We start from the raw sequence: 21,866 nt of genomic DNA on the forward strand, positions 1-21,866 counted from the left end.
TTAAGAACTGATATGAGTTAATTTAGAAAAAAATATGCAGTTAAATACAAAGGAATTTGATCCTTCTTTTATTGTGTGTGTTTTTTTATTTTTTTTTTTATAGATTTCAATATCCAACTGAGGATCGTTCAACACCAGAAGTTATAATAAATGTAAACAAGCCAACGGGTGTTGCTATTGATCCAATAGACGACCACTTATATTGGGCAGTAAAAAGTAACCAGATATTCAGATCAAACTTCGATGGAACAGACTCAACCATAATAGTTAATAACGTGAATTTTCCCTTGGATGTAGACCTTGATATTAGCAACAGGTAACTATATGAACTTTTGAAAATAGGTATTATTTAAATTTTGAAAATATGCTTCCTTGCACTTGTGATGAAATAATGTCATAAACAATTTCTTTTATTAAACTTTGTGAATGTTCATTTCCCTGCAGTAACCGTTCAACAAATAAAAATAGAGAAATACCTATTCTTTATAGGAAGGGGAAATTGTGAATTTTCTAAGGTTTAACTTATTTTAAATTTATATTAAATTTGGCAGTAATCCACACATTTAACTCGAAGCCGAACATACGATTATAAAGATTTCACCATAGCTTCAAATTTAATATTATTTTCATTTTGTAGTATCAAGGTACATGCATCGAGCTTATCAAACTGCTTGTAGAAGTGAACAAATGTGTAGTAGAATTTCAGTTTTTGTTGAATAATGTGCGATATGGTTCGTGTTGCCCAGTCTTTGTTGTGTTATGTTTAAAGCTGTTTATCTTTTGGTCATTTTTCGTTTTTTGCTATGGCGTTGTCAGTTCATTTTCGACTTATAAATTTGAATGTCCTTTTGGTATCTTTCGCCTCACTTTCAAACATGTTCACAAAGTTCCAAAATCATGTTCAAATCATTTTGAAATGATTTCATTATCCACTTAACATTTCGTTTTGCATTTCGATTCTACAGCTGACAATCTTCTAGCACCGTTTTAGCTCCATGCCTTTTCTGCTTTTAAAAGTATGCTGAGTATTCTTGGCGTAATGTGGTTTTATGAAATTATTTATCGCGTCTATAAACGATTCTTGCTTTGGGAAAATATATGCGCGCAGGAGCATATTTTTCATTCATGTTTTGGCTTTTGTGAATAATGACTCTGATCAAAACAGTAGGATCAAAACTTCAGATACACTATCATATGATATGTCAGTCAGTTATCTTTCGAACTGTGGCGTTCATATCGCCAACAGGTGAAATGTCGTTTACCTATTAAGAAAGTCTGATGAGAACGTAAAAAGGACATATACTCATGTTTCTATCACCGGTCAAAGTTATAAAGGCATACATCTTTTGCACCTTGAACGGTAGACGATTGTTCAAAATATCGAATTAAAATATGAACCCATGATTTGAAAATAACATTTTACCTGCGAATGTAATAAATAGTCATTACTTTTAGGGTTCCTCCCTTAGAAGTACAGAATGTAAAGTTTTGTCATTTCAACAGATGTTGTATTAGGAATATATTGGGACTTCAACACACTCCTCAGTATTCAAATCTAAATCATCATTAATAAAACATCAATCATTTACTATTGTTATATTGACGAAGGACTTATATTCTTCAGAAAGTAGGTTTTACATTCGTTAAATAGCTCAAATAAAAATATAAAATAAATGTGTATGAAGCAATTATCAAAATTTTAGACTGTACAAACAGGAGAAATGTTTTGCACAACCTTCATCATCATCAGAAATGTATTTGATCATTTTTATTTAGGTTGATGTTCTTCGTAACTGCCTCTAGAGAAATTTGGAAATGCAATTTGAATGGAAGTGAATGTAATGTAGTCGTTGATTCTACCAAGATAATGTTTACTTCCGAACACATAGCATTAGGTAAAAATTACCTCCATTAATTATAAGGAATACTTCAACATTTTCGTATGGGAGATGCGTCAGTGACTGTTGAATCAACACAATTTGAAAGCCCAAGCTAATACGAAGTTGAGGAGAATTGAATCCGAAAATTCCTAAAAGTAATGCCATTTTTTTATGAGACCATATATACAGAAAACTAAAATATTGATCAATATACAATTTTAAATAGATATTAATGAAAAAGCATATTAATCTACCTTCTTCATGAAAAAATGAATGATTAAGACAATGAGACAATGTGACAACTACGTTAATCTTCAATGACCAAAGGATGTGAATTTATCAATTTTCTTTTTGAGAACGTATTTTTTAAACAATTGGCACTGCTATGGCAAATAGCTTTTCTTGCAGACTTGTTCCTTTTTTTTATTTAAAGCAGACTTTATATGCAGTGATTTCTCAGGAAGAAAGAAAAGACGCTAGCATTATCATTTAAATTCACATTCCGATATATAAAAGCTATCATATAACTGAATAATTCAAAGTTTGTTGACTATGTTTAACGCATCTCTCCCATAGAACTTAAAATAAAAGATACCACAGATGCAGTTTAATATGCCTTATATCTTGATATACATCTAGAAATTGACAATGTAGGTCGGGTGAGAACGAAACTTTACGAGAAAGGGATCATTTCATCTTCCCAATTTTGAACTTTTCATTTCTTCTTAGAACATTTGATAGCGCCTGCATATTTAATATATACCTCCCAGTTGATACGATATTCAATATCTTGCTTTCATATCACGATTTTCTTGAAAGACGGTTGCTGCTTGCATGGAAGGAATTTAACCAAGGGTTCCAATCGGTATATTTGAAATAATCCCTTCGAAAGTTTAACGGAAGCTATTCGTGTCACAGATGACCATGGATAAATATTCTTCAATTGTTGTTACCGCAATCCTGTCTTCTTTTCCTCGATTCTGACATCTCAAAATTAGTATACCAACAAATTTGTACTGATCATGAGCAACATGACGGGTACCACCACAACTTACACGTTTGGAGCACGTGATATCACCTCCAGTTTTTAAGAGGAGTTCGTGTTGCTCAGTATTTATTTTTCTATATAGTGTATTTTGTGGACTTGTTTATTGTCGTTTCCCGTTTTTTGCAATTGCGTTGTCAAGATTATTTTCGACGTATTAGCTTTGAATGTCCCCTTAGTATCTTCCAACTATTTTTTTGCCATGCCATCGTTATCACATTGCTTTTTCTTATAGAATGTAGGAGACCTCCAACTTGAGAAACTCATAGTTTTAACAAAATCTTACGTCAAACCTATTTTGTTAGTTTTGGATTGACATCATTTAAAATTTCGGGAAGTCGCCCACAAATTTTTATCGAGATTGCGTCAATTTGTTCTATCATATAATATAATTTGACTGAAGCAGACTACACTGCGATAAAGATGCAAATAAGAAAAACACCTCTGATTTCTGCTATTTGATATTTAATACGTTTTATCACGAGTTGCTTTTAATCAGTATGTGAAAGTATTTCATTTGTAAATGAAATGAAGTATGCATTGTCTTTTCAGACTTTTATGATGACAGGATTTTTTGGACATATATTCACCAATATTCACCAATTTCATCAACATTATTTGACGGAACTGATTATAGGGAGACATTAGCTAGTGCATACCAGGGATATGGTCTTGACTTCAGCGCCACTCATATTTATTATGCAGATTGGTTTAAAGGCATATATAAAATAAAAAAGGCTAATTCGACAACATCTTCACTTTTGTATGGGAGTGTTGTGTCAGCCATGAAAATATTTAAATCTGAAGGTATGATATTTTCATCTAAAAATGCTATTCCACATCATTACTTTGTGTGTTTAAAAAAGTATAAACATTGTAGTATTGCCAGACAGTAGAACTATTATTGGTAAAGTATTACAGTTGTGGCACGAAAAATACCCATCTAGTTCAACCCATTATAGTAGATTGCTACTAAAGTAAAACAATGTTAATGCAAGACTTTTCAACCTAACTTTTTACCTTTTTATTATTTTATTATGCAAAAAATGTAATGTCTTTAGGGTCCTTTATCGTCACCCGAGCAGTGCAGTTTAACTAACATATGTCTATTCTTTGTATTTAACATGTTTGAGTGACTAAATTGTACATGTTTGCACAGACAAACGGGAACACCACGATTGTCAATGGCACTCATTAATGCGAATTCGTCTATACTATTACTAATATCTATTTGGATGATTGGTTGTTATTTGCTTAACTTTCAATGGCTAATACCACCATTCGAATGTTATTACTTATGCAACTATGGATACATAAGATATGAGACAATATTACTTTGAATCGTCTGTGGAATGAAACAAAAACAGGAGAAAACAATGTTACAGCAATATGGTAGAAAAAAAAGTAAAATAACAAAAATACAGAACTCAAAGGAAAGTTCAAATCGGAAAGTCCCTTATCAAATGGCAAAATCAAAAGCTCAAACACTTCAAACGAATGGAAAACAACTGTCATATTCCTGACTTGGTACAGGCGTTTTCTGGTGTAGAAAATGGTGGATTAAACCTGGTTTTATAGCTTGCTAAACCTCTCACTTGTATGACACTCGTGTAAAATTCCATTATATTGACAACAATGTGTGAACAAAACAAACAGACATCATATGTGAAAATGTCAAAAATAGGGGTACAACAGTCAACATTGTGTTATAATCTTAATCACTATAAAAACCAAAAAATATGTTAACAAAGAAAAACAAAATGGCATATAGACAAAGCACATAAGCAAAAATGAAAAACAAGAATACTAAAAATGACAACAGCACAACAACACAATGGCGGGATGCATAAATACCGAGCCACGCCAAAAAGGATATTGAATAAATAAAGGCAACAGTAGTATACCGCTGTTCGAAACTCATAAATCGATAGAGATAAAATCAAATCCGGATTACAAACTAAAACTGAGGAAAACGCATCAAATATAAGAGGAGAACAACGACACAACAAAAACACAACATTCAAATGTAACACACAGAGAAACGAACTATAATATAACAATGGCCATTTTCCTGACTTGGTACAGGACATTTTAAGAAAAAAATGGTGGGTTGAACCTGGTTTCGCGGCATGCCAAACCTCCCGCTTTTATGGCAACGTCAAACACAACACCAAAACGACAACATCACATGACAGGACCACCATACAAATAAATGGGAAAACATATAGGACAAAGAAACACACGAATAATAGCTAGCAGAAGGTACTAGGCATAAAATTCAATACGCCAGACGTGCGTCTCTTCCACACAAGAACAACCAGTGACGCTCAGATAAAAAAAGTTTGAAAGCCAAAACAAGTACAAAGCTGAAGAGCACCGAGGACCAAAACTTCCAAAAAGTTGCGCCTAACACGGCCAGGATTTTCTGCCTGGGACAAGAACATCCTTATTATTTAGAATAATTTATAATTTTGCAAACAGTAAATTTTATAAAATGACTATATAATAGATATACATGATAAAACCAAAGTGGGGACTAACTACAGAATAAAAACGGATACATTACATAAAACAACTTAATCCAACATATAAAAATACACAGCCGTATATCATGTTATGGAGGGGTATTTGCGAAAAATACCAGTCAAGGGAAATTAGGTCCCAAGACTGGTATTTTTCGCAAATACCCCTCCATAACATGACATATCTGTTTAAATACACCGAATAGAGTTTGATTGAAACTCTCTGTACAGGTGAAGGGAAATCTTTTTTTTACTAGTAAGCTGTAATCCAATAACATGTTTATGCACAATTTTGAGGATAATTAGAGATTATCATAGTACCGATATAATTATTAAGGGGATTTTGAGGCATATTCATCGGCAGTGGTGAAAAACAGGCAAATTCGTTGGAAATCATGAAAAAAGGTTAGAATATGCGAAACATACACTGGCTACCAACCAATCAAAATCCGGCATTCTTATATAAGGTGTAATTATACCAAAAATGGACTAAACAGTAAAGGTTAATAATTTAGAAAGACAAATAAAAGAACACTATAACACGTAATAAAGATGATAAACAAGGTCAGTACCTAGAATCTTTACTTCAAGACCATCATGTATTTTTTGTGAAGTTAATACGGAATATTTATCAACAAGGTCTTGGTACCTTCCGATGAACTTTTTTTAGAAAAACGACGAGACGTTCTTTGACATAACCCTGTTCATCAACCTTCTGCTCAGACTCTGGTGATGTTTTAGAAAGTCTGAGTAGCAGCTGCAAGCTTTTGAATACCGAATGAGTTGGGAAATGTATATCCCATATGCAGGTGAAGTTGGTATATTGCTATAAAAAAATTATTGATCCATTGTTTTGTTTTCTACGCTCAATGTTAAATATTTAAACGAGGACAAGATCAACATTTTTTTGATTGTGCGAATATGGAGAAAGGAAGACAATTAGAAAACAAGTACACGTTTGATTAGATAAAAACAGTACTATAAAACAAATCGCCATGTGCCACCTCCGAAGAGCTGTCGTTAAAATAAAACATTCAGGGAACAAGCAATTGATCTGACACAGGCATAATGTTCAACAACTACAGACCCGGCAAAACAGTTCTACTTCTAGTCAGAAATCCAGGTTGTCCAACTCATAAATGAAGATGTATTCTTCATATCTTTGCTACACTCAAAGGGGTCGATAATGGTTCGATCCCATACTGATTTAAACCAAAGACTTTTAATATGGTATTTTCTCTTTCTCCGCAAAACATGCGGCATTATGGTAATGATCAAATACTAGGTGGCTCGGAATAACTAAAATGCATTTTAGCAAGGTGATATGTCCTCCTGTTGACTGTAACAATTTGAGCTATAACGTTTACGTGTCTAGTAAAAAGCAGGATATACTGGTGTATTATTGGTAACATGTTATCATCTATAGTACGGATGTATTTGTTGCATATGAACGTTAGGTTGCTATCAATTCATCAATCACATAATAATCTGTGAGTTTCTACTTTTCTTTTCACCTTTTTTTTACTTAGATGAATGCTTTACATACAAATTAATAGAAAAACAAGAGGAAAGGTCAGCAGACTTTGAAACAGAAATGTCAAACTATATTCCAATTAGTGACGAAAATTTAGAAGAAGCATGGTATAGGATAAAAAGTGAAAACGGAGATCAAATTCCAACATACCCACCTGGTGCTTTTCATTGCGGGACTAATTATCCTGTTTGGATGAATGGTAAGAAAGGTGTCAATGGTAAAAGTAGTGTAATGTTCACTATATCAAAAGAAAGAAATTGGAATATTAACTACAATAAGCAAAGTAAGATAGTACTTTAGGTATTCAGTTAACTTATAAAAAAGAAAAGATTGCTACGCCATAGCGACAAGCCTCCTGCTGCTTATAGAAAAGATTTCTGATGCTTTCTTAGAAAAAAAAACGGATATACAGATTACGGTGTCAACCCAGTTTGCAGAAATTGCTATGATCAGCTGTAATTGCCATGACAATACAGATTTTCCTGTAAAGTTACACTGAGTGTTGAGTAAATTGTAAGGCAGTTTCAGGCGTCACTATATATGTTTACAACAAATCTCACTTAATAAATGTATGAAAGCTTCTACTTATTTCAACCCGTGCTAGCCCCCATGAGTAGTCAAGGTCGTTAAACACCCCCTAGTAATTAATTATGTCCTCAGAGGTTGTGTATTCACCAAGTGTCTTTATAAGATAGGAGGCATCAACATGATCCGAAACATTCCTACTAAGATGGAAAATGTTTTGATAACGGCATCAGTGGAAAAGCGTTCACAAGCGGTCATTATGCTACAGTAAGCCAAAAATGGTGAAAATAACAAATTCCGCAATTATTGTCATATTTATAAACGGTGTTACGTCTCAAAACTCTAGAAGAGGTGGTCAAATCAAAATATCAGTACATTATGTTCATCTCTATTTAACTTTGCACCAGTATGCCAAGTCCCCTGCTTTAAGCACAAATTGTCATATCATTATGGCTGTACAGTGCGGTCTTATACGTATAATGATAAGTGATCTCTCAAAATACAAAAGCTTTCAGAAATCTCAGAGAAGTAGTGCTGATAAGGCGTCATTATGCTTCAATTGGTTTCAACATGATCAAAGTATCTCATAAATAGGAAAATAAAAATGCAATATATAATTTTAGTCTAGTTTAGTTGTCCTATCAACATTTCTTCTGTTTTTTTTCCATCACATTCCCTTTCATTCATGTGAACAGAAGGCTTTAAAGAAATTACGGTGATGTTTAAAATTAACTAACTAAAACCACTAATAGTTATGCCAAAAAAATCTAATAAATGATATTAGAGTACTATGTTTTCTTTTGAAAGTGCTTGTACCAACTTAGGAATATGACAGTTGTTTTCCGGTCGTTCCGTTGGTTGGTATAGTCGAACGTTTGGTTTTGTCAGGTTTTATGGATTTCCCCGTTTTGACTTTATATTGGACTTCGGTATTTTTTAATACATTTCTTTATTTTTAGGAACATTTCCAATCGTTTCTGATGGTAATTTGACAGTTGCAGCATGTCTTCAAACAGAGAACAGCACATGTGAAACGTCTTTTAATGTTCAAATCAGAAACTGTGGAAATTATTTTATTTACTTTTTACAGAACACTACAAAAAATGCAGCTTATTGTTTTGGTAATACTTTATTTTTAATATATATATCACATTTATCAATTGATCAACAAAATGTTGTTTTTTCTTACATTCCAAAGTTTAATACATTATGCGTTTATATATATATATATATTTATGTTTTTTTGTGGATTTGTGTGCATTAATTTCCTAAGAACTTTATTTCATACTGAGGAAAGGGATTCATAATCTTTTTATGGTTGTTGACATTTCAGTTTTAATGAATTGAAATGACGATTCTTGTGTTTTTCTTTTCTACAAAACGTATAGCGTTTTTGATATAATTAGAAAATAATGTATTTTGAATTAAAACAAATTATATCTTGGAGTAAGATCATTATAAAATGTAAATTAATGTCAATATGGTTCTTTCTCTCCTCCGATCACCTGAAGATTTGAAACGTTATCTGACCTCCGCGAATACTTAAAGACTTCAAAAACAAAAATATCCTTATCTTCGAGGAATTTAGCAAATTATTTTTATTGGATGGAGAAAACCTTACAAGATACATTAAGATTTACATAATACAAAAGAAATGAATTGTCTGCTTGTACAAAAGAGTTACAGGGAAACATAAGAATTCGATATTAATATCCGAGATAAATCATAACAGCAAGATTTAGAAAAATTGTCTTTGCTTTTTGATAAAATATCGCTGATCCTTTTCATTATTTATTAATTTTAACTTAAGGTAATGGACCAGTTCTTTGTCAAGATGGGCTGTCATCTGAATCTGGATACTATCCCGGATGTTCATGTAAGTGATTAATTATTATTATAAGTACTAAATTTCGTGACAAACATGTAATCGGTGTGTTGTCCTTCAAGAACAATATTTTTTGAATACATATTTTTTTAAGATGTTTGTTGACAATGCATCTAGTAATGGGATAATTTTTGGATTTTTAGCGTATCTGATAAAGGTAAATTCCAAAAAACGTTTCCAAATGTATTCAGCATTTCTTACATTTTTAAAAAAGTATCGGCTTTTTGTTAATAACGTTGTACTTTGTAAATTTAATTTTTTAAATTTAAAATATGAGCAAATTCTTTAATCATATTGGTTTTTTACAAGGTGGTTTCCAAAATGTCAGGAATTGGGATGCTTATTTCCTGGATTTTTCTCACTAGATCAAAAATCTGTTGTTTAGCTAAATTATTAATAAAAATAATAATAATTATAATAATAATAATAATAATAATAATAATAAAAGTAAACGACGAGTATTTTGGATATTTCCTTGACGGAAATTTGATGATTGACATAGGAGATTATACTGGTAGTTATTAAGTTATTAGGTTAGGAAAATTGCTCCTATACGTGATTAAAAAATTACATAGCATACATGATGAATAACATGCGATTTGATATTTTGTTGGAATATATTATACATATATCTATGTCCAATGAACAACTGAATTATGTAAACATGTTTAAGCGTTTTAATGTGTCCTTGTGGGTAAGCAGGAAATTTACTTATTCATATTTGGACCGAAATAGACAAAATGCTTTTGTAATGGTACTTTTCATCTGTTTCGCTTCTTATACATCCTTGGCTTTCAAATATTCGGCTTTGGGCGTTTCTGATGAAGGTAAATCAAGAAAAGCGCTTCGGACGCATGAAATTTATAACGTGGAGTTTTTATTTTGTATTCTTGTACATGTTTACATTATTTCTTCCTTTACCCATCCTCATGCCATATTATGCTGATATCATAGCAATATACCAGATGGGAAATTCCTCATTCGCATATTTAAGATCATGAGATCTCTCTATTTGTCCCATGAAAATATGCATCAAAATTACCAGGTTTATTATTTAGTACTCTAAACAATCTCGTTCAAAATATATAAGACTCATTGGCGCTCAATCAAAACAGTTGGAAAGCCAAAGCATATATGAGTTGAAGAGCACTGAATACTAAACAATATAAAATCGAGTCAAATCAAGCTAAGACAATAAACTATTTTGCGGGCAGACAAAAAACTTTTTCAGTAAATGACACTATTTAATGATATTTCATGTCAGCACAGAACTCCTCAGATGGTTATACCCTAGGGGACGATATGTCAACCAGCTGTGGTTTAAAAATCCTATCGAAAAAACTGATGATAATTTAGTACGCAAAATGCGCTTTCCATTTACATAAAAGTTATCCGTGGTGCTAAAGTCAAACCAGTTGGAAGGCCAAACCAATGACAAAGTTGAAAAGCATTATACACAAATCAAATCCAAAACGTTATGACAAATCTGTCTCAGTCATTTATATCTGGGGTGTAAAACCTTGAATATTCGAATAATTTAAAAATGTAATGATCAGTAAATGTCCAAAAATTACCGTAATATCCATACATAGGATATACAGGAAAATCGATCATAAACATTTGAGAAGACTGATTTTAAAACATTATTTTGAAATATTGTGTAAAAAAATGAAAACAACACGTTTAATAATTTTATGCATCCGAAGCGCTTTTCTGGATTTACCTTCATCAGGAACACTCAAAGCCAAACATTTGAAATCCGAGGGATGTATAAGTACCGAAACAGTCTGTACTATTATTTGTCTGTTTGTCTTTTTATTTTTGGACATGGCGTTGTCAGTTTGTTTTCGATCTATGAGTTTGACTGTCCCTCTGGTATCTTTCGTCCCCCTTTTTGAAGAGCTATATGACAAAAATACCTAAAACAAATAGCCAAATTCATCTAAGGCCAACTTTGCCTGAGGGAGTTGAAACATTAGTTTCTTTATAATTTAAAAATTTATAAACGGACAATTTTAGAAAGGTTTGTTAAAATATCACAAGAGGTCAAAATTAGCAAACTGCATTTTAATCATAAGCCAACCAGGATATTTTATCTCATATTCAATTTTGTTGGTTGGTCTAGTTTGATTCAAAAATCGCCTATTTCCAGAAACTATTATTGTTTTGATTAAGCTTAGCTTTCTTACCGGTAATAACCCTTTACAGGTATCGCTTGGCGGCAAAAAGGGAATAATTATTTTTAGAATTTTTTGTTACCAACAACGAACAGAATCCGGATTGTCATGCTTTCACAGCACTAGTTGGTTTATCAATGTCTTAGAGTACGGACATACATTAATGTGTGGTTATAAATGCGGAACCAAAAAAAAAAGTTTTTATTTAACTGACCTCCCTTTGATCTGATTTACAGAAAAAGCAGAGTAGGAAAGACCGTTTCTGTTTTTTTTCTAAATAAGCGTTTGAAAAGAAGTTTGAACTGCAGTCGGGTCAATAGTCATTGCAAATAACACACATACTTGAACATATTTTGTTTTTGTATTAGGGAGGGTTTACATAGCATGATTTTGTAAGGTATTTTTTGACATGCATAGCAAATAATGATATGTAAAGAGTTTACGACTAAGCAATGATATCAATGTCTTATAGACATTCAGATAACGACTCGTTCTATTCCTCATGTCAAGGCATGGTCTATTCACCAATCAAAGGATAAACCCAATTTCACCAACATAACTAATATTATCGTTTTTTGATTTGGTTATGGCGTTGCGTGTTTTAATTCCACTTATATTTTTTGTTTGCCTCTTAAAATCTCCGCCATCCTTTTTGTATGGTAATATTTTTATGCATACTGAAAACACAATCTGTTTCTCATCCCTAATTGATATACGCAAATCACCGTCTTGCGATAATGATATTGAATGAGATGGTAAGAAGGCTATTTTAATTGTTATTTATTTAATATTTTCTTTCAGCATCATTTCCCACTGAAATTGTCACACCATATGTTAATGCTTCACTGACTCAGGGTCAAAGTGAAACTGGTTCTTCGTCTGGTCTTGTACCCATATTTGAGTGTAAGTTTGATGATATACCAAATGGAACTTATGTGTATGATATTTTCTGGTTTATAAATGGAATCAATGTTACCGAGCATAAGAATATACCGTTTGATAACCTTGAAAGTACAGTGCTTAAGGATTCGGAATGGACAAACATCTTTACTATGAATATGGAGGTAATTATTAGCAAATTAATTCATTAGACTGTGTTGCTTTCTTGTGGGTATCTGATTAATGGGTTAAGGGGGAAACTTAAAACAAATAAATAAAAAAATAATTGTAGTCGTCTTGGCATTATATATATCATCAACTTTTTATCAATCATTATAATACCAAAAAATTGTAAAAAGGACAATTTTCCCCAGACATAAAACAAAATCAATTTAAAATAAAATGTTTCGAAACATGAATAACCGCAGTAGTTAAATATACTATTTAAAAAAATTAGAACGAAAATCTATATGAAATTGTAAATAAATGTTACATCGATTTAATTTTTAGGTAACGTGTTCTGTCCGACTGCGATTCATTGCACGTTCCGTTCCAAGTCCATTTCATCGAAGCAAAATCTTCTATGCCGGACTCTATGTAAGTATTAAACTTGAATTCGTTTCGGTTTTATAAATCAATTTGATTAATTGTAATAGTTTTCCACTGTCTATTAAGTTAACACTAGCACGTTTCTTTAAATATGCGCGGAAAATAAGTTCCCTTTTATTGTTGGCATTTGTTCTTATTTTTTATTTCGTTTCCTCATTTATAGAAGAGCAATAAAACAGTTTAAAGTAGCAAATAAAATTCTCATTAGATTGTTTGTATAGATTTTTGTTCAGAGAGTTTTGTAGTGTATTTGTGAATACAATTAACTTATTGTGAATACCAGGATTAAAATTGTGTACGGTAGACGCGCGTTTCGTCTATAAAAGACTTAAATATAGATTATGAAGTGCTATGTAAACCACACAGTTGTGAGTATGTAAGTGCTTATATGCCTTGGGAATTTTCAATGTTCCAGGGAGTGCTTTACATATACATAAAACAATATGCTTATATCTGTACCAATGCAGAAATATTGTTAGTTGATTCAATGCTATGGATTTTCTTCGATTACATAAGTCTTTGAAAGTTTTATGCTTTTGTTTTGAAATATCTAGGCCCTGATCATCACTGAAAAGACATAGCTTGTCAGAATACAAATCTGGTGGGACAAAATTGATACCGTTTAATGTGATTGTCGCTGTCTTGACATGTTTTTACTTTGTTTTTTGATTTTTTGCTATTGTTTTGTTGCTTGTTTTGACGTATTAGATATTTGGTGATGGTGCAGATTATGTGAAAGACTCTATAACAAGGTCAATTTACTATTGTAATACGTTTTGGCCAATATTCCTTTTCAAAATGTCGCATTACGAGCGTTTAGAGTCCCATTTGTGTTACCTAGTATATGTTTTCTTGTAGTCGCATTGGTATTTACCACACCCTTTGGTTCGTTAATTAAGATAAATCATACGTAAACTTATTGACATTTACTGCATATATATGGTTCAATTTTTTGTTGTAGCCTGAAAAGTATGAATATACTGTTATTGAAGGAGAATCTGTCGATATTGCGTTCACTCAAACCGTTCCTGTTGCATGTTTTACATCGAACCATGGATTTCAAAAAAAGTTTTGTACTAAGGACGTGTATACATTTCAGCCTCCGAAAAATGGACCTGTATGCTCTAATAATATTGCAAACAGAGACATTGTATTTAATGCTGAGTTTTGTGGTATAAAGTTGGAAAGCCTTGACTGGGAGAATACAAAATACCTGAGAGTATACGGGTTTAGTGATGGAATATACAATCATCAGGACAGATCGACGTATATTCGTCTTTCAACAAATACAATCTCTGCCTTTCACGACATATGGACAAATCTTAGTCTTTCTGAAATAAAGGTAAGACGACAAGTGAACGATTTAGACCGTAAAATTTCACAATCAAATAACTATAAGATCATGAGGAAAAAAAAATAAACAATAAAGCATTACCGTAACATAAATTGTAAAGGAGAGGCGAAAGACACCAAAGGGACATTCAAACTTATAAGTCGAACCAACAGACAAACAAATGTACACAAAATCACAACATAGAAAACTAAAGACTGAGCAACACAAACCACACGAAAACCGGGGGTGATCTGAGGTGCCCGAAAGGATAGGCAGATCCTGCTCCTCATGTGGCACCTGTCGTGTTGCTCGTATAAGTACAAACTCGGTGAAAGTCGGTAGGTCACATTCGAAAAAAAGGGGACGGGATTGTAGTTATGACAGTTGGAACATATCCGTCGTCATCTGTGAAACAGATATTCCATAAAGATTAGAACATGTAAAACAGAATCAATATTTGCATCCTAAATTAAGACGAAACTATCTTAGTTAAAACAGATGATCAACGATTTACTTACATCACCTCAACTTACTAACTATAATCTAAGGATTTACTCTGCTATATTAAAAAAATAGGTTAGGAGGAATTGGGTTCTATGTACGCGGAAGAAGGTAAAAGAAAACTAATGTCATTGAATATTGTTCGTTTTTTGCCCACATGGTTTGCACAAATATGATGGATGTAAAAAACCCTATCTTTCTATTTGAATACCATTTTTACCAATTGTAGTTGTAATTTGAGCTATCATATTATGTTGATGTGTCGATGTTAATAGTTTATAAGTATACTTGTCTGAATTGTGTTTTTGTTCTAGTTGTAGAGCAGAGACACGTTACGAAAATGTCGCTTATTCAAAGAATTAACCTTTAACACTTCATCATGTTTTTTTTTAAATGATAGTTCAGTATTAATAGTCAATATAATTCTTTGTTGTCAGCTTTTTCTATGTTGCCATGGGTTTAAATTTAGTTTAAGTTATACATAAATAGTACTATAAGAAAAACATATCTGATTACGCCATACTCATGAAAATACTTGAATTATGTACAATTTCAAGATTCTTAATTTGAACAGTTTACATAGTCTTCCCGAATTATTTGCCCTATACATATTTATTTCCTACCAATTTATCTAACATTTATATCGATGTGCCACGTGGTTGTCTAAATGTTTGTATTGGTTTTTTGCATTTTTCAATATGATAGTACATGTTTGATTTTTTTGCCTGATTTATTTTATTAATATTATCCATGGCTATGTTCTTCAATTCAAAGTTGTGGCGTGAACGTCAGTTTGCAAAGAATTCCGCTCAAACAGGTACAAGTGCCGTCTTAAACTTGCTGTGATATGAGAGATTTTTATTGTTTCGTGTTGAAGGACTCACTGTGACTTTGACATGAAGAACAGCATAACAAGGGCTGTTCCATTGCTTTTTGTGTATTTTGCTGTGCATTTACTGATTTTGTGTCATGGATGGATGCCCCATATCCTTTCTTTTCTATTATTAACAGACAAAAAAATTACAACAATGATTGGTCTTGAATAATTGTTTATTATTATTCAACAACACTGTAAACATTGATTGTCTGAAATTTGTATTTTAAATACAATTTTCCAATGCATGCTATACGCTAAAGCAAGATCTGGAATGGACTTCAAACAGTCAAAGCTACCTAAAATCATACAATCGAATACTGTGACAATAAGATGGAAAGAATGTTCAGGAATTCTATTACAAAGATGTCGTTATCATGGTTTTCGATGATTTTAAAGAACAATTGATATATTATTAATCCTAATTTCTAGTAGTGAATTGGTGAATGAAAGTTTGTTGGAGAAGTGTTTGAAAAAATAATCTAAATCTAGTCCACAGGTGATAAAATATGTGTTATGACACAGAAATGTTTTTTCTATACAATTTGCATTAATAAACATAATTCATACCGATATAACATGTTACTTTTATTATTCTTCCCTTAGTTTATTTAGTTTGTATTTACATTGTATCATAGGTCAAATTTATTTGTTCAGTGTATGTTCACTGGTGTTAATATGTCCTTTGATTGAGTTAAGCTATTTTAGTTGATATTTTATAGTGTGTCTTTCTATGTTGTGATGCTACACTATTGTTTAAGAAAAAGGGTGAAGGTTTGGTACCATTAAAACGTTTAAACCCGCTGCATTTGTTTGCACCTGTCCTAAGTCAGGAATCTGATGTTCAGTAGTTGTCGTTTGTTGATGTGGTTCAATAGTGTTTCTCGTTTCTCGTTTTTTATATAGATTAGACCGTTGGTTTTCCCGTTTGAATGGTTTTACACTAGTGATTTTTGGGGCCCGTCATAGCTTACTGTTCGGTGTGAGCCAAGGATCCGTGTTGAAGACCGTACTTTGACCTATAATGGTTTACTTTTATAAATTTTGACTTGAATGGAGAGTTGTCACATTGGCACTCATACCACATCTTTTAATATCTATAAATCCGAAAAACAATCAACTCTTCTTTGTATATTTATGAATACTTTCCGTGAGTTATCATAGGAATCTCTGGTAATTCTGATGTATTCTGATCGAATATTTATGTTAAACAGTCCCAAGAAAATTAAATACGATAACGTATAAAACTATGCACAGAGTAGCGATATTGAATCGTGTAGAAACCAGTATGTTTTGTCATACTCTGCAACAAGGTATTGAATTTGATACCAATGACACAGCAAATAATCAAATGTTTTTAATTGATGATGTAGTTTTCTTGCATAGGAAAGTCACATTGAAATGCGGGTTTAGAGAAGAATAAATGTCTGTAATACTATGCGGTATGGGTTTTGCTCATTGTTGAAGGCCGTACGGTGACCTATAATTGTTAATTTCTGTGTCATTTGGCCTCTTGTGGAGAGTTGTCTCATTGGCAAACATACCACATCTTCTTTATATTATCATTGAATATCGTCTTTTCACGAACAATTGCCAACATCCTTTATTCTAAACCTACCAATACGTTGAGATGCAAAAACTATTTTAGTTATTTATTTAGTTTGAAGTATTATGACATGTTTGCTTATGGCAACATTGAATTCAGGTGCTAGTTGATCGCCTGCCTTGTCGCTAATGATGTCCATGATGTTCATCGACAGTTTGATGGAGGTTAAAACATTTGTTTCCTCCAATCTATCAATAAAAGAAGGAAAAAATGTTTTGATATCGAGTTGACTGCAGTATACACACAGTTGTTCTTGGAATTTCTCTTGACTAGCGGAAGTACCACACATGCTAAGAGTGCGTCCGTTTGACAATAAGGGATGTAAAAATACACATCCAAGTCTAGCTTGAACGGTGACGTTAAATTCTATTTATCGTGTTGAAAGATTGCCACTCTCTCCTGCACGCCGAGGAACCCTTGCATTAATAAATCATGATCAGAAGCACAAGCCCAGTGCTTTCGGTCGTGAAACTTTTTTCCGTTCTCAGTACTCGGTATAAATAATTTGTAGTAGACAAACAAATTCCAGTATTCTGATTGGCGAAATTCTGCGTCTGAATACGATAACTGTTCTCAATCTTTTTATGACCGCAAGGCCTAGAATAGCTTCTCCATATGCAGGTGCTGGAATATTGCTTCATAAAAATGTAAAGATCATTATTAGAAAATTAACATAATTTCTTTTTTCGTATAGCTTATTTCTATGCTGATGCTCACCGTTAAGTTCTAAAAGTCAAGCTATTTAGCAGTCGTACTATGCCTCATATCGGTTATCCTGATCCGAAACCACAGAGGGATTCGAATCCCGAAGAGCAATTATTGAAAACTTTGTAACGGTAGGTAAGTAAAATCAGGATCTGGTTTCCACGGAGTAATTATGCTCCTTGGGAATATGATCCAGATTTTATCTACCCATCGTTACAAAATTTTCATTAATTGCTCCTCGAAATTCGGACCAGGATGCACAGTGTGGTCTGTGTTATACTTTATTACAAATTAAATCGGAATGTGAGATCAAAATTGTCACCAACCTTCAAAATATTCAGTGAAAAGCCAATTTTCAATATAGCGGTACGTGAAATTAAAGAAAAGTTTGCTACCTTTCATTCTGTTAAAAAAAGCCAATATTAATAAGAGATTGTCTGCGAAGCGAAACAATTAGTTTCCATAGGTAGCCAGTGGAAAACCGCATTTACCAAGTTTAACAAATGTAGTGCCAAGGTTATGTTATGAAGTAAATAGATAACAAATCATTTAGTATTATCGTTTTCAACCATTTGCAGCTTTTTATTAGATTTGAATCAATTTTGGAAAGAGTAAAACTTCTATTTTTACGTTAACCACATATCATGAAAAAATGTACTATCAAAAATACCGTACTCATAGGTAAATTTAAAACAGGAGGATGTCAATATACCTGACAAAATCAAACGATATATCACCTTGGTACAAACATTTTATGCGAATAAACGGGGAATAAACCGACGAAATTATTACCATAGCTCAGCATTTTAGCGGACCAGAATTTAGAATACATATTTGTCCATTATATTGCATTATAGTTTAACGTTATATATGTTCAAATATTTTTACTGATCGTGCATTTACCATTTTAGGTCACTGATGAGCGGTGTAATATCTATACCCTTCAATCTGTTACTTGAAAAAATGCATATCTATTTCTAACTTTGAATATTTAACAGATGCCGTCTTATATCGGACAATGTCAATGTAAAAACGATAATTTGTGTATAGGCCTTGTATCAAATATAGGCGGTCAACACGTGACGTCACAATATCAATTGAATTATCTTTTATCTATAGCAGGTATGATATATTATGTTACGTAGGAACTAAACAACTGTTTGATTCTATTAATTGCTTGCATTATTCTGTTCCTACCAAAGGTGAACGTTTTGGATAAGGACTCAACGATGACAGGTCGATTATGCCAGGTCTATAACGATCCTCATTTTCGTACATTTGATGGAAAAGTATACCATTATATGGAAGTTGGAGAATTTGTTTTATACAGGAACAGTAAAGGACCATACTGGGTAAAATATAATGTTAGTTAATTGGCGGAATCAGAAGATAGGAGACAAGGGGAAACTCTTCCTTAACATCAACATTATAAGTCAAAAGAAAGTGTTTATCTCACTACTTCCCCCTGTTTACTTTTCATGTTAAATTTGTTAAAAAACAGCTGGATATTTTGAATTTTTTCTAAGGGTTGGAGTTTTGCTTCACAAATCCAATTTGTTTCTTGTCAAATGTTTGTTCCTCCTTCAAATGTAGTTTTCTGTCTATATTTGGGATATTTCATTGTTTCTTTAAAAATCTTAAGATAGTGTCCGTTCTTTGACATACTTGGGTCTTTTACATCTTTGGTATGAATGTATGAAAAAGTATTCGGTTGCATCGTTTTTTAACTTGTTTTTTAAATCTCAAAAAATAAAATAACAAAATATTTGGATAAAAAAAAAAAAAAAACATCTAGTCAGATAAAATATTTCAATTGTAGGATTATACTGACACTTTGGATACAATGATTTCCGCAGTTGATATACACAGGATAATTTTTTTTAACAAAACATTGATTGTACCAGTTTAACTGAAAGTGGCATGACTTTTTACAAGCATGTCATAAAGGGACTTGTCATTTTACGGGTGGAGGTATGATAAGGATCATTATTTTGCCCCTGAAGTTGCAAAAATGTTATACTTATTCAAGCTTTTCAAAATTTTGTTAATTTTTTTGATAAATGAACAGGTAAATATAATATGGACACTAAAGTGGAATAACGTCTCTTGTGATATCACAATGACGTCATAAACATGTCGAAATTTACATAGTTGACCTTAAATGGCCATTAAACGCATAGTTTTTTGGTCAAAATGTATATTAGCAACATATACTCATTAACATCTTAGTGAAATACATTGTGTAGCAAAATATCTTAAGGGTAAAGTTGTTACTCACATCTAATTACAAGATACAAAAATGATGCTATTTTGCCAGTTTTTGCTGTTTTGCACTTAATATTAGAAGTTTGAAACCCTTATTCGAATCTGCTACACAAAATTCAAAAATATAAATACGGATGTCCGACAGACAAATGTCTCATAAACATCTGAAGGAGGTTTTTAGTAGATATATAATATTTTTTTTAATTTTCAAATCCAATCAGCCAAAACAGTGGCCTGATCGTATCTTCTGCTTAGATATCATCATGACAAAGAGAAGAGACCTATTGTTACGGTCAAACAAATATAATACAAAGAAAATTTGTGTTATCATAACAATTCAAATTTTTGCTGCACAGCACATCCTCATTTTGCATATTTTCTCGGATCTTCTCTGGTTCAGCTTAAGATAAAAGGATTAAAGAGGTGTTTCTGTGACATATGCATCCACAAGAAATATAGATTGGGTATTTTGTCAACTGAATAAAACCGGGACTTTTTTTAATCTTTTTTGCATAACAATATTATCATGAGCAACACGACGGATCCACATATGGATCAAGAACTGCTTACCCGCTCTTTTTTTATCAACTTATATCAACTTGCTGTTTTTCTAGTTGTTTTTTAATATTAAGACAGAAAAACATAAATATTACGTATGTCCGCCGTTCGACGAAGGAAGACATTATGTTTAAGTAGTGTTTCTACTTCTGCTTCTCATACAACCCTATCCGGGCTATAAATTTTAATCTATTAAAACTGTCCTTTACTATTATTACAATAAGACGGTGTATTGCATACCATCATATTTGTCATTTGACCTTGACTTATGACTGAAAGGTAAGCAAATATGCAATTCTATAATGATTTCGAGTCTGGAACATGGCTTTTATTCACGTCTGTTTCATATCACCAATAACTCTGTAGCCCGGTTTTAATAGCTGATAAAATATAAGTAAATAATTTGGTGAAGTTGCGTGAAGCATTTGACAGACCCAGCAATATCACGTTGCTTGTAAGGACAGATATGTAATTCGGTTATCCAGTAGAGTGAATGAAGATCCCGTTTTTCATCTTTGGTTAAAATTCTAAAGTAACATAAATTATTTCTACGATTGTTAAGGATTTCCTGTAAAAACCATTTCCCGAGGGCTTATTTTCAATTCGTCATTTGGCCGTAAAGAAGAAGATGAACAGATTGACGACATACCACCGACGTAATGGCAATAAATCAAACTGATAAGTTGATAGTATCAGCCTATATACGATGAAATACGAAGAAATTGTACTAATTTGCTCTTCATAAAGTTAAGAATTAAAATACAGAATGAAAAATTTCATTCCGGTCGGAATGCTTATTTCTGATTTACTTTTATTTAGTTTAGATAATAAAATATTAAAGAACTGACCGAAGGGTGAATAGTAAAAAAAAACTTTCAAGGAAAGAGATTTACTTTGCTGTTATTTAAAAATGTAAAATGTGCTGATGAAAAGGTTGAGACAATAGTCAATAATATTTTAAAATGTAA

General features: G+C 32.3%; 2 protein-coding genes across 3 annotated transcripts in view; one reads left to right on the top strand and one right to left on the bottom strand.

Annotated features, from left to right (window-relative positions):
• LOC127735736 (oncoprotein-induced transcript 3 protein-like) overlaps positions 1 to 21,866 on the bottom strand; it is a 68,865-nt gene that overhangs the window by 19,074 nt on the left and 27,925 nt on the right. The window lies entirely within an intron of this gene.
• Positions 1 to 21,866, top strand: part of LOC127734999 (von Willebrand factor D and EGF domain-containing protein-like) — a 51,538-nt gene that overhangs the window by 9,575 nt on the left and 20,097 nt on the right. For both annotated transcript variants that reach the window (XM_052245100.1, XM_052245154.1), the window contains exons 3-12: positions 104 to 316; positions 1,777 to 1,895; positions 3,478 to 3,732; positions 6,977 to 7,180; positions 8,466 to 8,627; positions 9,317 to 9,382; positions 12,370 to 12,632; positions 12,958 to 13,044; positions 14,018 to 14,398; positions 19,278 to 19,427. In XM_052245100.1, coding sequence (XP_052101060.1) covers positions 104 to 316; positions 1,777 to 1,895; positions 3,478 to 3,732; positions 6,977 to 7,180; positions 8,466 to 8,627; positions 9,317 to 9,382; positions 12,370 to 12,632; positions 12,958 to 13,044; positions 14,018 to 14,398; positions 19,278 to 19,427 — 1,900 coding nt within the window. The remainder of the gene's footprint in view (positions 1 to 103; positions 317 to 1,776; positions 1,896 to 3,477; positions 3,733 to 6,976; positions 7,181 to 8,465; positions 8,628 to 9,316; positions 9,383 to 12,369; positions 12,633 to 12,957; positions 13,045 to 14,017; positions 14,399 to 19,277; positions 19,428 to 21,866) is intronic.

The sequence above is a fragment of the Mytilus californianus genome, unplaced genomic scaffold, assembly GCF_021869535.1.
Source record: "Mytilus californianus isolate M0D057914Y unplaced genomic scaffold, xbMytCali1.0.p SCAF_1, whole genome shotgun sequence".
NCBI lineage: Eukaryota > Metazoa > Mollusca > Bivalvia > Mytilida > Mytilidae > Mytilus > Mytilus californianus.